Below are 12,341 nucleotides of genomic sequence, written 5' to 3' on the forward strand. Positions count from 1 at the left end.
GACTCATGGGAGTGCTGGCGTAGGCAACACTCCCGAACAGAGAATTTTTTCCCAAAAAAAATAGGCAAAAGCTTTTATGCATGCAGAACACATGCACAGACTGCATTAATTATTTTTAGATGGGCATTCAAATTGACCATAAAGTCTGCACACCCCTATTGAATGAATGATGCATGAAATCTACCGAACTCCTTTCCTAAAAAAATAAAAAATTTATAAACCCCAAAATGGAGATGTCCCAATTACGTACCTACTCATATTTATGTGAGATCTCCTGGTAGTTAGTACCATTATTATATAAGACACAACTGGGCCAAATTGGTGGTTGCATATTTTTTACTAAAAGTTGAAAACAAAAGTAGGGTAGTTGGGATCATAATTGGAAAACCAAGTTTCAATCCGGCTTATTTAAATAAAAATAAGGATTCCCTTAAACGGATACTAATAACCCTAAACGAATATGGATGCGAACCAAATTCGAAATTTTGGGTACCCATTTACATTCCTAATCAAAACTGACGATTTAATTTGGTTAGTGTACTGTATAATCGGTTCAATAGAATAACAATAATAATCAATTCAAAACCGAAAATAATCGTTTCACTTCTTAATTAAAATCAAAATTGAACCAATTAGTAAAGGATTTATCGATTCTGAGGACGTAGCCCACATTGGGTGAAATCACATAAATCTATGTTCTGTGTGATCTCCTTTTTCTTTTATTTTTTGATCATTGCTGCGTCGTTAACTCCTAACACGTAACACTATTAAAAAAAAAAAATTTAATTTAGAAATGAGAATGCTATGAAGTTGCATTAATTATGCCCTAAATAGGATGCACATAGAAGAGTAATTAAAATGAGAAAAATTTAAAACTAAGACAATAACCCAAATTTAATATTTCTTTTAATTTACTAAGATTATGATGATACAACACTAATACAATATATATCCCATACACTTTATTACATTAAAATCTATCATTATCCATATATAATACATAAGAGTTCTTTTTTCCCTCTAAACATGTACAAAGGAAACAAACCCAAATAACCATAACAACAATGCTAGTGATCAACAGTTTGTGTGGTCATGAATCTATCAAATGTGAAGATCATAAGATAGAAGCCCAACTTGCAGATGTGCCGCAGAACTGGGTACTTGGACATACGTCGGACATTGAATAGAAGAAGAAGAATAATGATATAGAGAAGAAAGATTGCTCCAATCACCAAAACCAAGAAGGCAAGCCACTGAAGTTTAAGTATCACAGAGTACAAACCTGCTGCAAATGCTATAGCCATCAAAATGAGAGCTATACCCAACAATGGTGAACTTAAATCAACAGCAAGAATCAATAAGCGATTGTCACCCCACTGTGCCCATATGTTGTTCACCACAACAATGATGGATAGATACAAAGCCATGGTATTGCAGATCACAAAAACATTAAATGCAGGCTTCCTTAACAATGTAGCCATGCCTTTGTATGGTCCCTCACTGTTGAGACCTCCCGGTACTGTGAAACCTGCGGCGAAGGTGACCGTCATGATCAGCGTTGCTACAACCGCAAGAGTATTGAACCTCTCTTTGGATTTGGTTTTGTTAGTTTCTGTTTTTGGAACATCTTCCTTAATTGGAGAATTTCGAGTAGTTCGTCGATTATCTATCGAAGTATTTTCGTCTTTCGACGTATTTTCCTCAATAATTGGAGAAGGTTGACCTGATGGTGCATTATTCATTCTTAAAGCTGTTAGGGAAAGAACCTGCATATTGAAAATAAAATTATTTGCTTTTTAGGGTTAGGAAGAACAATGGGGATACTAAAGGGTTGATCCATAAGATTCTAAGATCCTCAAGGGGATTCTTGAATCTTTATAGCGATTAATTAATGGGAAAGGGTTCTCTGATAAATCCATAGCATTTTTTACATATATTCATAAAATATAGGACCGAGTTTTCCTCCACCCACGGTGAATGGGATCCCATTCATCGCAGGGCGGGAGAGGGTAGGAAAGGGTATCAGGAGTGTATTTTGGAACATACTAAAACTTTAGGAGGGGTTTGTGAACCTTAGGATGGTGGGTGAACTGTCTTCTATGGGTGGAGGAAAACTTAGTCCTACAATATATATATTTTTATTATTTTTTAAAAAAGACAAATAATAATAAAAATTTCATGTAAGAGCTAGGGAGTAGGAAATGCCTTAAGCTCATAGACACTTTTCCCTTTAATTAATATTTCTTAGAGTCTGAGACCTTCATGCAGATTCTTAAAATAGATAATGCATGGAAAATCTCTTTCGAACCTTAAGAGTACGTACTCTCAAAATCTTTTGTTGTGTTTGGTATGCATTCTAGGTTGATTTTGCATTCTCAGACGATAAAAACAACTATTTTCATCATATAAGAATGCGAAATCGACTTAGATGCATTCTTAGAATGCATACCAAATGCTGCCAAAATCCCCTACAAACATGGCAGTTGATGATAGAGAAGAAATTGAAGCATACCTTTGGCAATGAGATCTCATTCATTTGCTCCTTCTCTGCAATGTCTAGGGCTGTCCGGCCTTCATCGTTCATGATAGTCATGTCTACCTTCCCGTCTCGGATGAGAATGCTCACAACCTTCGGATGTGAGTTCATGGTGGCCAGATGTAGTGGTGTGTTTCCTTCAATATCCTTCGCATTTTTAAGCTTATCGAACTTATTAGATTTCTTCTTCTGAGGAAGCATCATGTAACTTACTAGATCTGCTCTCCCATTCTTAGCAGCCAAGTGAACAACATTCTGATGATCTTTGTTTAATGTCTCTATTGCCACTGGGCAATATTTTAGCATAGCTTTAATTGTGTCAACATGGCCTTCAATGGCTGCCATGTGTATGGGATAGACGCCATGGTTGTCCTTTGGGTGAACAATATAAGGGTCTGATTGGTTCTCTAGTAAGAAACCAGCTACTTCAGAATGGCCAAATGATGCTGCATGATGAAGAGGAATTCTTCCATCTCTATCTGCTTTACTAATGAGCTCCTTCTTTTTGACCAGTAGAATCTTGAGGCATGCTAGCATTTGATTTGTGAGGAGTAATTAGTAAACCAAAAAAGAAATATCACCTCAAACCTATTAGCTTCTTCACAAGAATACCAAGGGATTTTCTTATTGACACATCTAACTGTATCAAATAATTTGAATTTTTTTTTTTAATTTTGTTTTTTTGTCATTTTTAAACGAAACCATTTTTTTTTTTCCAATAAAGGTAATAGTGTCCGTTCCTACTTGTTCTCAAAAATTGTGTATTACAATGACACATATTGATATATGTCAGTGTCAAATTATTTTTGAAAACCTTTTTATACTTTTACTTAAAGAGATATTGGAAACAAGACAAAAGGCAATTAAAAGAAAGTGTCAAATTCTATATACAAGTTTTATTCAAATACTCTTTTTTTTTTTGTGTTTTTTTAACGAGAAGGTAGACCCTAAGTAGGACCATGATGTGTTTCTCCTTCCAAATATATTTTTATTTTGTGGAGCCACATTTTGTAGGAACTCATCAAACAATTGTGACACAAACAAGACATGGTAACCATTGCATGGGTGATCCATCCATCCACGGTAGAGAAGGCAGGGGTGTCAATCGATTGGGCCTAATCAGGATTCCCCACTTTAGGACCTGGCACCATGACCAGCCCATTTAAGTAATCGTGCCTCATATGTTAGGCATGGTCCCATTTATAAACGATCAATCGGGTAGTGGTCCTTAATCAGTCGTTTATCTCTGAACGGCATAAACGGGCTTTAAACATGTCGGGCTGGATCGGGCTATTAATTGGTTGGTTTCAATCGAGCGACCATCGGACTAGACCCTTGCAGTGGGAACAACTGACTGTTATTTGGGCCGAGCTCAAGCCTGACACGTTTAATAATAATCGAGTCGGGCCCCGGTCTTGGGTTTTCCCGGTAGGACTGGGTCGAGCTTGAAAGGTCGAAAGGAATTTTTATCCTCTCAGGTTCCCTGCCCGGTCAGGTCCGTAGGTTTTTCTCATAGGGAGGGTAGAAATGACGACTTCACCCCACCCGGACACCCAGTCAGTGTGTTTGGGCAGGGGGTGAGGTCGTCATTTCTGATCCCCTATGAGAGGAACCTACGAACCTGACCGGACAGGGAACATGAGAGGAGTTAAGTCCGGTCAAAAGGATTCTCTCTAGATGCTTCGTGGGATGAGTGAATGATTGGTTGGGTAAACTAGTAGAAAGGAGTCTAGATCCTCTCATGTGGTAACCACCCATGGATGATCCAGCCGAGAGGGAGCGAGAGTACTTACATGTATGCTTATTAGCAATGGCAGCATGCAAAGGTGTCCTTCCATTAGGGCCGACGTAGATACTGAGATCTTTCTTCTTCCGGGAATTTTCAACTTCCGGTGCAAATTCCATCATCTTCCCAAGCACATCATCCAACCCACGGTCAGCAGCCAAATAAATTGGTGATTCTTTGCGCTTATTCTTCACGAAGATGACCTCTTTGTCCCGCTCCATCAACACCTTAATCACTTCACGGTGATGCCCAAGAACGGCTTCGTGCAATGCTGTGTTTCCATCTATGTTCTTTAACCTAGTGTGTGGTGGTGAATTTTCTTCTAGCTCTTTCTCTGTTTCTTCCTTGCCCCAATCCAACAGATGCTCAATCACATGAGCATTGTTATGCCGTGCCGCAATGTGGAGTGCGGTGTCTTTTCTATAGTTCCCTCTTCTGAGTACATCTGGGAATTTTTTGAGGATTGCCTTCACAACTTCGACGTTGTTGGAGTTGGCCGCGATGTGGAGGGCAGTGTTCTTGTTCTGGTCAACAATCTGTATTTTGTTTTTGGGTAACTGATCAATAGTCTGTTGTTGGTGGAGATCGTTCTCTGCTGCTCCTGCTGGTGGTGATGGTGGTGGTGGATCTAGATCTGCAGTTTTTTTTTTTTTTGCTTCTTTTTTGGATCGAAGATATGCAGCTTTTGGTACTGGTGGTGGTGGTGGTGCTGGTTCTGGTTCTGGTGCTTTCAGTAGTGGTAGTCCTTCTATTACTATTATTGGTGGTGATGGTGGTGGTAATGGTGGTGGTGGTGGTGGTGGTGATGGTGGTGGTGGTGGTGGTGGTTCTGGTGCTAATTTTAGTACTGTTGGTCGTGGTGCTGATTTTCTTGCTAGGGGTGCTGATGTTGATTCTGATTCTGATTCTGATTCTGATTCTGGAACTAGTGGTGTTGGTTCTACCTCTGATACCTCGGTTGCCTCTGCTACCTCTAATAATTGCGAGAGAGAAGCAAAGTTACCTTCTGTTACAACCTTGTACAGGGTAGGATCCATGGCTTATTACCCTTGTATTCAACAAAGAGCTGTGTTATTTGTAAGCTATTTATAAGGGGGGAGACAGACTATAAGAGGAAATCTCCAACACAGATCTATCTTCTATGACGCGCCTGTCCGTAGCGACCTGTGAGGTGCAGATTGAGTCACATGTGTAATGACCGCTTTACCCCTGCCCAAATGCCTTGCCCGGATGCACATGACCTTGGAAATTTTTGACACTCCCACGTGATCTGATATCTCTACTCATTGTGGTTGTAATCCCACAACAGGTAGCGTTAAAGATTTAATGCTCCCTTTGGCACATAAATGGCTTAAATCCACTATGACCCCACAATAGAAGTCGATGTCTACCTACTCACAAAGTCACAATACTTGGAGAACCAACATTCAAATATCTGATCTTTAAGCCCCCAGCACACTTGTGGCTGTGTTTCGCTCGTGGTTCTGGATATATCTTTTAGATATTCTTTAATTTAAGAGTTACACAAAGGGATGGGTGACCTTCAGAAGGCTGTGGGGATTGGGAGCCAAAGAAGATTAATGGTGGAAACCAAAGAAGATGGGGCTTCTCGAGTTTTAGATCTTTCACATTTCCAAGGTTGTTGCCCGGTACACAGTTTGTCACTCATCAAGTTCCCATTGAAATAGAATGACCTTGATGAGAAAACAGGCTGTTCATACTTAATCAGGACCATCCATGCCGATTCGGGGGTTTATGAGACCAATCCAACCGATTCCAATCTGGTCCGAATTGGAATTAGCATTGATCAATTCCGTCCCGATTCAACATTTTACAACCCTGAATACAACCTATTTCATCTTTTCCTCTATTGAATTCTTATTAGTAGATCTGATTCACCTCTACCTTCTTACGGACCCTACCACTTCAAGTAAAGCAAGGATATTTGTTTGTGCACACTACCCGAGGTGGGGTCCACCTCCCTCTATTATATGTACTTGACATCAAAAGTACAGACAATGTAATTGAGAGGACAAAAATTTGTAAAGCAAGGGCACTAATGTAGAAGGAACTTCGCATGTCGTCTAACCCTAAAGAGCAAGCAGAAGTAGCTAATGTATGAGCGTAACAATGTTAAAAAACCCAGATTTAGCAAAGTGGATGCTATGAAGTTGCATTAGAGCCCGGATCCACTACCCACTTGGTAATCACCCCAACGGTGTTTATCAAGGAGCACATATCAGGTCCACGTATGTGGTCCGACCTTAGGACCTGATCTGTGCCAATATGGAATTCAGGGGGCCAACAGAGGGGTAGTGGATTCCATGTGGGCACGAATCAGCTTCCAAGGTTGGACCACGTATGTGGCCCTGATCTGAGCTCGTTAGCAAGTGGTAGGGGTGCAAGTTTGACCCTGTCATCCCGAATCCGCCCTAAGCCCGTACAAGGTTTGGGCTGAGATACCTGACCCTTAGGGCGGGTCACTGCTGAAAATTTCTAGCCCTCAGGGTCGGGTTAGGCTAGGGTTGAGCCCGGCCAGGCCCAACCCAGCCCGACTCTGTTTTAAGTCATATTATAAAATATATATTGATATACTATATATATTATAAACTTTAAATGTCACACATATTTTATTATATAATATATTATATATGAAGATAATAAGTGATAATATATTTTACTATAGTGTTACTTTATGTAAAATTGATAATTTTCTTCTCGACCCAGCCCAACTCAATCCAATCCAATCCATACATCTTTCCCTTCTCACTCCATGATCAAGGTCAATAAGGGTAAGCTCAGCCCAACCCAGAGGGTGGGTCAAGGTTAGATTTTTCAGGCCTTGAGTCAAGGTCGGACCGGGCTTGGGCCCAGCTAAGGAGACTTAGGGTTGGGATGGGGTTTTAAAAAATCCGGCCCAACCTGACCCCATTGCAACCCTACCAAGTGGGTAGAGGATCCCAACTCATTGATTTATGCCCTAAAAAGGTGCACCTGAAAGAGTACGATGAGAAAATTTTAAAACTAAGACAGCCAAATATAATTTTTCTTAACATACAAGGATTATGATGAAATAAATACACTAATTTTACATTAGAATCTATTATTATAATACAAGTTCTTTTCCCTCTCAAAAGGTCCAAAGGAAACAAACCCAAACCCTTACATTTGATAGTATCTAAACAAAAGAAAAAATATCTCCTTGAGGTAATTCAGACCTCTTTAACACCAATTCTAGTCAAAGAAATCTATCACATGTGAAGATCAAAAAATACAAGTTCCACTTGAAGATATGTCTTAGAACAGGGAACTTGGACATATAACATGGAGAAGTGAATAAAACAACAAAAAATATGGTATAGAAAAGAAAGATAGCTCCAATGACCAAAACCATAGCAGCAAGCCATTGAAGTTTAATTATAACTGTATACAAACCTGCTGCAAATCCTATAGCCATCATAATAAGAGCTATACCCAAAAATGGTACACTTAAGTTAACTGCAAGAATCAAGAAAGGACTATCATCCAATTGTGCCCATATGTTGTTCCCCACAACTACTATAGAAAGATATAAAGCCATGGTATTGCAGATCACAAAAACATGAAATGCAGGCTTCTTTAACAAGGTAGCCATGCCTTTGTATGGACCATCATTGTTGTAACCTCCAGGGATTGTAAAACCCGCGGTGAAGGTGACCGTCGAGATCAGTGTTGCTACAAGCACAAGAGTACTGAACCTCTCTTTGAATTTCTTTTCATAATATTCTTTTTTTAGATTTCCTTTTGATTTATTTTTCTCAATAATTGGAGGTGGTCGACCTGATGGTGCATTATTAATTCTTAAAGCTGTTAGGGTAAGAACCTGCATATTGAAAAATAAAATTATTATTTGCTTAGGATTAAGAAAAGCAATGAGATACTAAAAAGGGTTGTTGCAAGTATTTTATGATTTTTTTTTCTTCCTTTTTATAGGTTTCTCTCTCAAAGAATTATAGAGAAACTATTCTTATAAATTGAACTACCAAATGTATTTATATTTTTGAAATATTTCAGATTGATGCAGCTGCCAGGAGAGGTAAAGATAAAAACCTCTCTCTATCTCTCTTCTCCTCAAAGGGAAGGACCTATACCTCAGAAGGACTAGAGAAAACCCGCTTTTGATACTGTTAACACAAGTATCAAGAAACACAGAGAAACAAAGCAGATTTAAGCAAGGATGAAATAGAGATTTAACATGGTTCACACACCAATTTGATATGTTACATGCACGGGCGAAGCTGAAGATGATTCACTATGTGATAGAAGAAAAACACAATGGAGATCTCTCAAGAACACCCAAAAGTCGCAACAAGAACTATCCCTAGAAAACCCTAACACGAAAATGCCCAAATCCCAAATGTCGGAATGGGCAAACTTCTAAATGGGTACTAGAATTCACGACACACATGGCAGATACCATGTAAATATCCATCCCAACAACTCAAATTGTTAGGTGGAGAGATTCATAGATATATAAGGGGACAGAAGGTTCAAGGGTAACCAATGTGGGACTATTCTCTCCAATAGTAACCATCGAAAAAGGGAAAAAAAATATTCTTAGATTCCTAGGGGGATTCTTGAATCTTTATAGTGATTCTATAAAGATTCTTAGAGACAGTTGAGATTCTCTTCCGAATCTACTCCCAAAATAAAAATTAGGGCATACCTTTGGAAATGAGATTGTATCATCCATTTGCTTCTTCTCTGCAATGTCTAGAGCTGTCAGGCCTTCATCATTCATGATAGTCATGTCTACATTATCCCTCATGAGAATGCAAACAACCTTCGGATGAGAATTCTTGGTTGCCAAATGAAGTGGTGTGTTTCCGTTAATATCCTTGGCATTTATAAGTTTTCCAAACTTAGATTTCTGTTGAAGCATGTAAGTTATTAAATTTGATCTCCCATTCTTAGCAGCAAGGTGAACAATATTCTGACCTTTTTCATTTGATGTCTCTCTTGCTCCTGGACAATATTCTGGAATAGCTTGAATTATGTCAATATAACCTTTACTTGCAGCTACATGTATAGGACAGTGCCCTTGATCATCCATTTCATGTGCAATAGAAGTGTCTTTTTGTAGTAAGCAACGAGCTTCTTCAAAATGGCCAAATGATGCTGCATAATGAAGAGGAGTTCTTCCATCTGCATCTGCTTTACTAATGAGTTCCTTCTTTTTGTCCAATAGAATGTTGATGCATACTAGCATTTGTGATGAGGAGGAAGTAAACCCAAAAAAAAAAAACAAAAAAACTCAAATCTATTAGCTTCTTGATTAAGTATTAAGTAAACACATAAGATGGAGGAAATATTTAAAGATGAGAGACGAAAACAAGAACGAAAATAGGTAATTACATTTAAGGCTGTGTTTGGTATGTATTCTAGGTCGATTTCACATTCTCGGACGATAAAAACATCTATTTTTATCATACGAGAATGCAAAATCGACGTAGAATGCATACCAAATGCTGTCTTAGTTTAAGTCAAGCTTGATGCTTGCTACTTCATTAACTGTTCTTCTTGAGCTTGTGAGAATAAGTAAATCTTTTCATCTTTGACAAATCATTAATATTCTCAAAACCATCATGACCATAACGTCATCACCAAGGGGTTTAGTTTGGCAGAGAGTCACCTAAGTGGGAAATGGATTTCCTCCAGCCCTGGCAGGAATTGGAGAGTCCAGCCCCACTAAACAACAGCTAAAACAGGGGTGGGCCACCCCTGTTTATGGGGTGGTTTTCGAGCGCTGGACCCTCCAGCTCCCACCACGGATGGAGGAGAGCCAGATCCACCTAAGTGTCTATGTTTTATCATCACCAAAACACATTTGCACATATAAATTACTATTGGAAAAAAAAAAAAAAGATATCCGATATACCTACAATACTATGATGGAAGTGTGAAATTTCCATTCTCCCATATAGTGAGAGGATGATAATTGTATTTTCAAATTGAAGTTACAAAAAAGAAAGGCGAGTGGTAGGCACGTCCATTACATACCACGTGGGGAGAGTGAAGAAATGGTTGGTTAGATTGGTAGAGAAGGGAGAATGGTAGGGTAAGAAAAGCTATGTGATTCATACCACCACAAATATATGGGAGCCTGGATGGAGAAGGGAGAGTGATAGGTTCTTCACATATTGTTTCATAAATATGTGTATTCTTTTAGGGCCAGAGTTTTTTGCGGGGGAGCATGGCCCCAGTGCATGCAGAGGCCAATGGGAGAACATAAGGTGGCATCAACAGGGCAATCATTGTCATATTCCATGGTGGGGTGGGCAGTCATTTCGCCTCTATGTGTCTTGGTGCAAGGGGTACACGGCTCAATTTCTCATTCTTTAGTTTCATAAATGAGGCTATGATTGGTTGGCAAGAAATGGATAGAAAAGAAAAAGAAAACATAATAAGATAAAAACAATGATGAGACAATGATTTATTTATATGTCTATCTCTCCCTCAAATTAAAAAATTATTTGAATTTAGGTCATATATGGTAAAAGAAAGACATGAGCTGTCATGACTCATGAGATCATACGTCGGGGAATTGAACTGGAGTACTTGTACTCAGTGCTTGTAGAAGGAGAAGTAGAATTGAAAGATATGCGTTCTAGGAGACTACAAAGGATTAGGGAAAAAGAATGTTGCCTGATCACGTGGTTCCTGCATCCAAACACTGGGGCATGATGAATTACCTTCCCTCCCCTCTCAAAATCAAAAAACCCATTCACGTTGATGCTCCTAAACACACTCTCACAATCTCACTGGCCCCGTGGGCGTAGGAGCTACGTGACCAGACTCGTTCTCTTGCCCAAAAAATTAATTTGACATGTGACTAATCTAGGCCATGTCTGTTCTATCTAATTAATTGAATAGATATAGGCTTAGATATATCATCTGTTTTAATAATTCACCTATTAAATGGGCAAGAGATCTCTACTTGGTTGCTTAGTGTCTACACAAGCGTCTGGGTCAATAGGTGAGCAAGCCTGGTATCTACCCAGGGACAGAGGTGTCATCTCACAGTACCCTCTGGGAGGGCATAGAAAACACCACCAAGTAGAGATCTTTTTCCCTAAAAGTTAAAACAGAAAAAAAATAATGAGAGAAAGAGAGAGAGAAACTACTCACATGGATGCTTCTTAGCAACGGCAGCGTGCAAAGGTGTCCTGCCGTCGGGACCGTAATAGATACGAAGATAAACATTCTTGAAAATTTCATTTTCCACTGCAACTTTCAACATTTTCTCCAACACAGCATGCAACCCACGGTCAGCAGCCAAATAAAGTGGTGATTCCTTGCGTTTATTCTTAATCAAGATAGCCTCTGTATCCCAATCCATCAAAACTTCAATCACTTCATGGTGACTCCCAAGAACAGCTTCATGTAAAGCTGTGTTCCCACATCTATTCCTAAACTTCACCGTATGATATCTTATAGATGGATTCTCTGCTTCGTCTGTTTCCTTAGCCCAACGCAACAAATACTTAACCACTTCAGCGTTATTATGCCTTGCGGCTATGTGGAGTGCGGTGTCTTCCCTGTAATTCCTCTTTCTCAGTATCGTTGGAGGTTGTTTTTCGCGGATTACCTTCACAATTTGAACATTGTTTGAGTGGGCGGCGATGTGGAGTAGAGTGTTCATGTTTTGATCACTCTGTTCTTCTTGTTGGTAATCTTCTTTTGATGCTTCTAATAATTGCAAGAGCAAAGTTGAGTTGCCTTCTGTTACAGCCCTATACAGATCAGGATCCATGGCAGCTTTATGAGTATACCCTTTGTATTCTATTCCTGTAAGCTATCTATTTATAAGGGGAGTGACAGAGACCAAGGAAAGATTTATTAGTACAGTATTTGTGTTACTATTTCGAGCCGTTTAAACCGAAATCATGAAATTGTTTATTAAATGTTTCGATTATGGTTTCAAAATTTAGACCGTTTAATTAAATGATTTAAATCAAATCGGATCGTTTAACATTCTCT

General features: G+C 39.1%; 1 protein-coding gene across 1 annotated transcript; it reads right to left on the minus strand.

Moving 5' to 3' along the window:
• Positions 1-1,064: 1,064 nt before the first annotated feature.
• LOC122645900 (protein ACCELERATED CELL DEATH 6-like) lies at positions 1,065-12,133 on the minus strand. Its single transcript, XM_043839308.1, has 4 exons — positions 11,490-12,133; positions 9,028-9,563; positions 7,758-8,184; positions 1,065-1,282 (listed from the first exon to the last, which is right to left on the minus strand). The coding sequence occupies exons 1-4, from the start codon at positions 12,112-12,114 to the stop codon at positions 1,068-1,070; spliced, it is 1,803 nt and encodes a 600-aa protein (XP_043695243.1). The 5' UTR covers positions 12,115-12,133; the 3' UTR covers positions 1,065-1,067.
• Between the last annotated feature and the right edge of the window lie 208 nt (positions 12,134-12,341).

This window comes from Telopea speciosissima, chromosome 11 (assembly GCF_018873765.1).
Source record: "Telopea speciosissima isolate NSW1024214 ecotype Mountain lineage chromosome 11, Tspe_v1, whole genome shotgun sequence".
Lineage (NCBI taxonomy): Eukaryota > Viridiplantae > Streptophyta > Magnoliopsida > Proteales > Proteaceae > Telopea > Telopea speciosissima.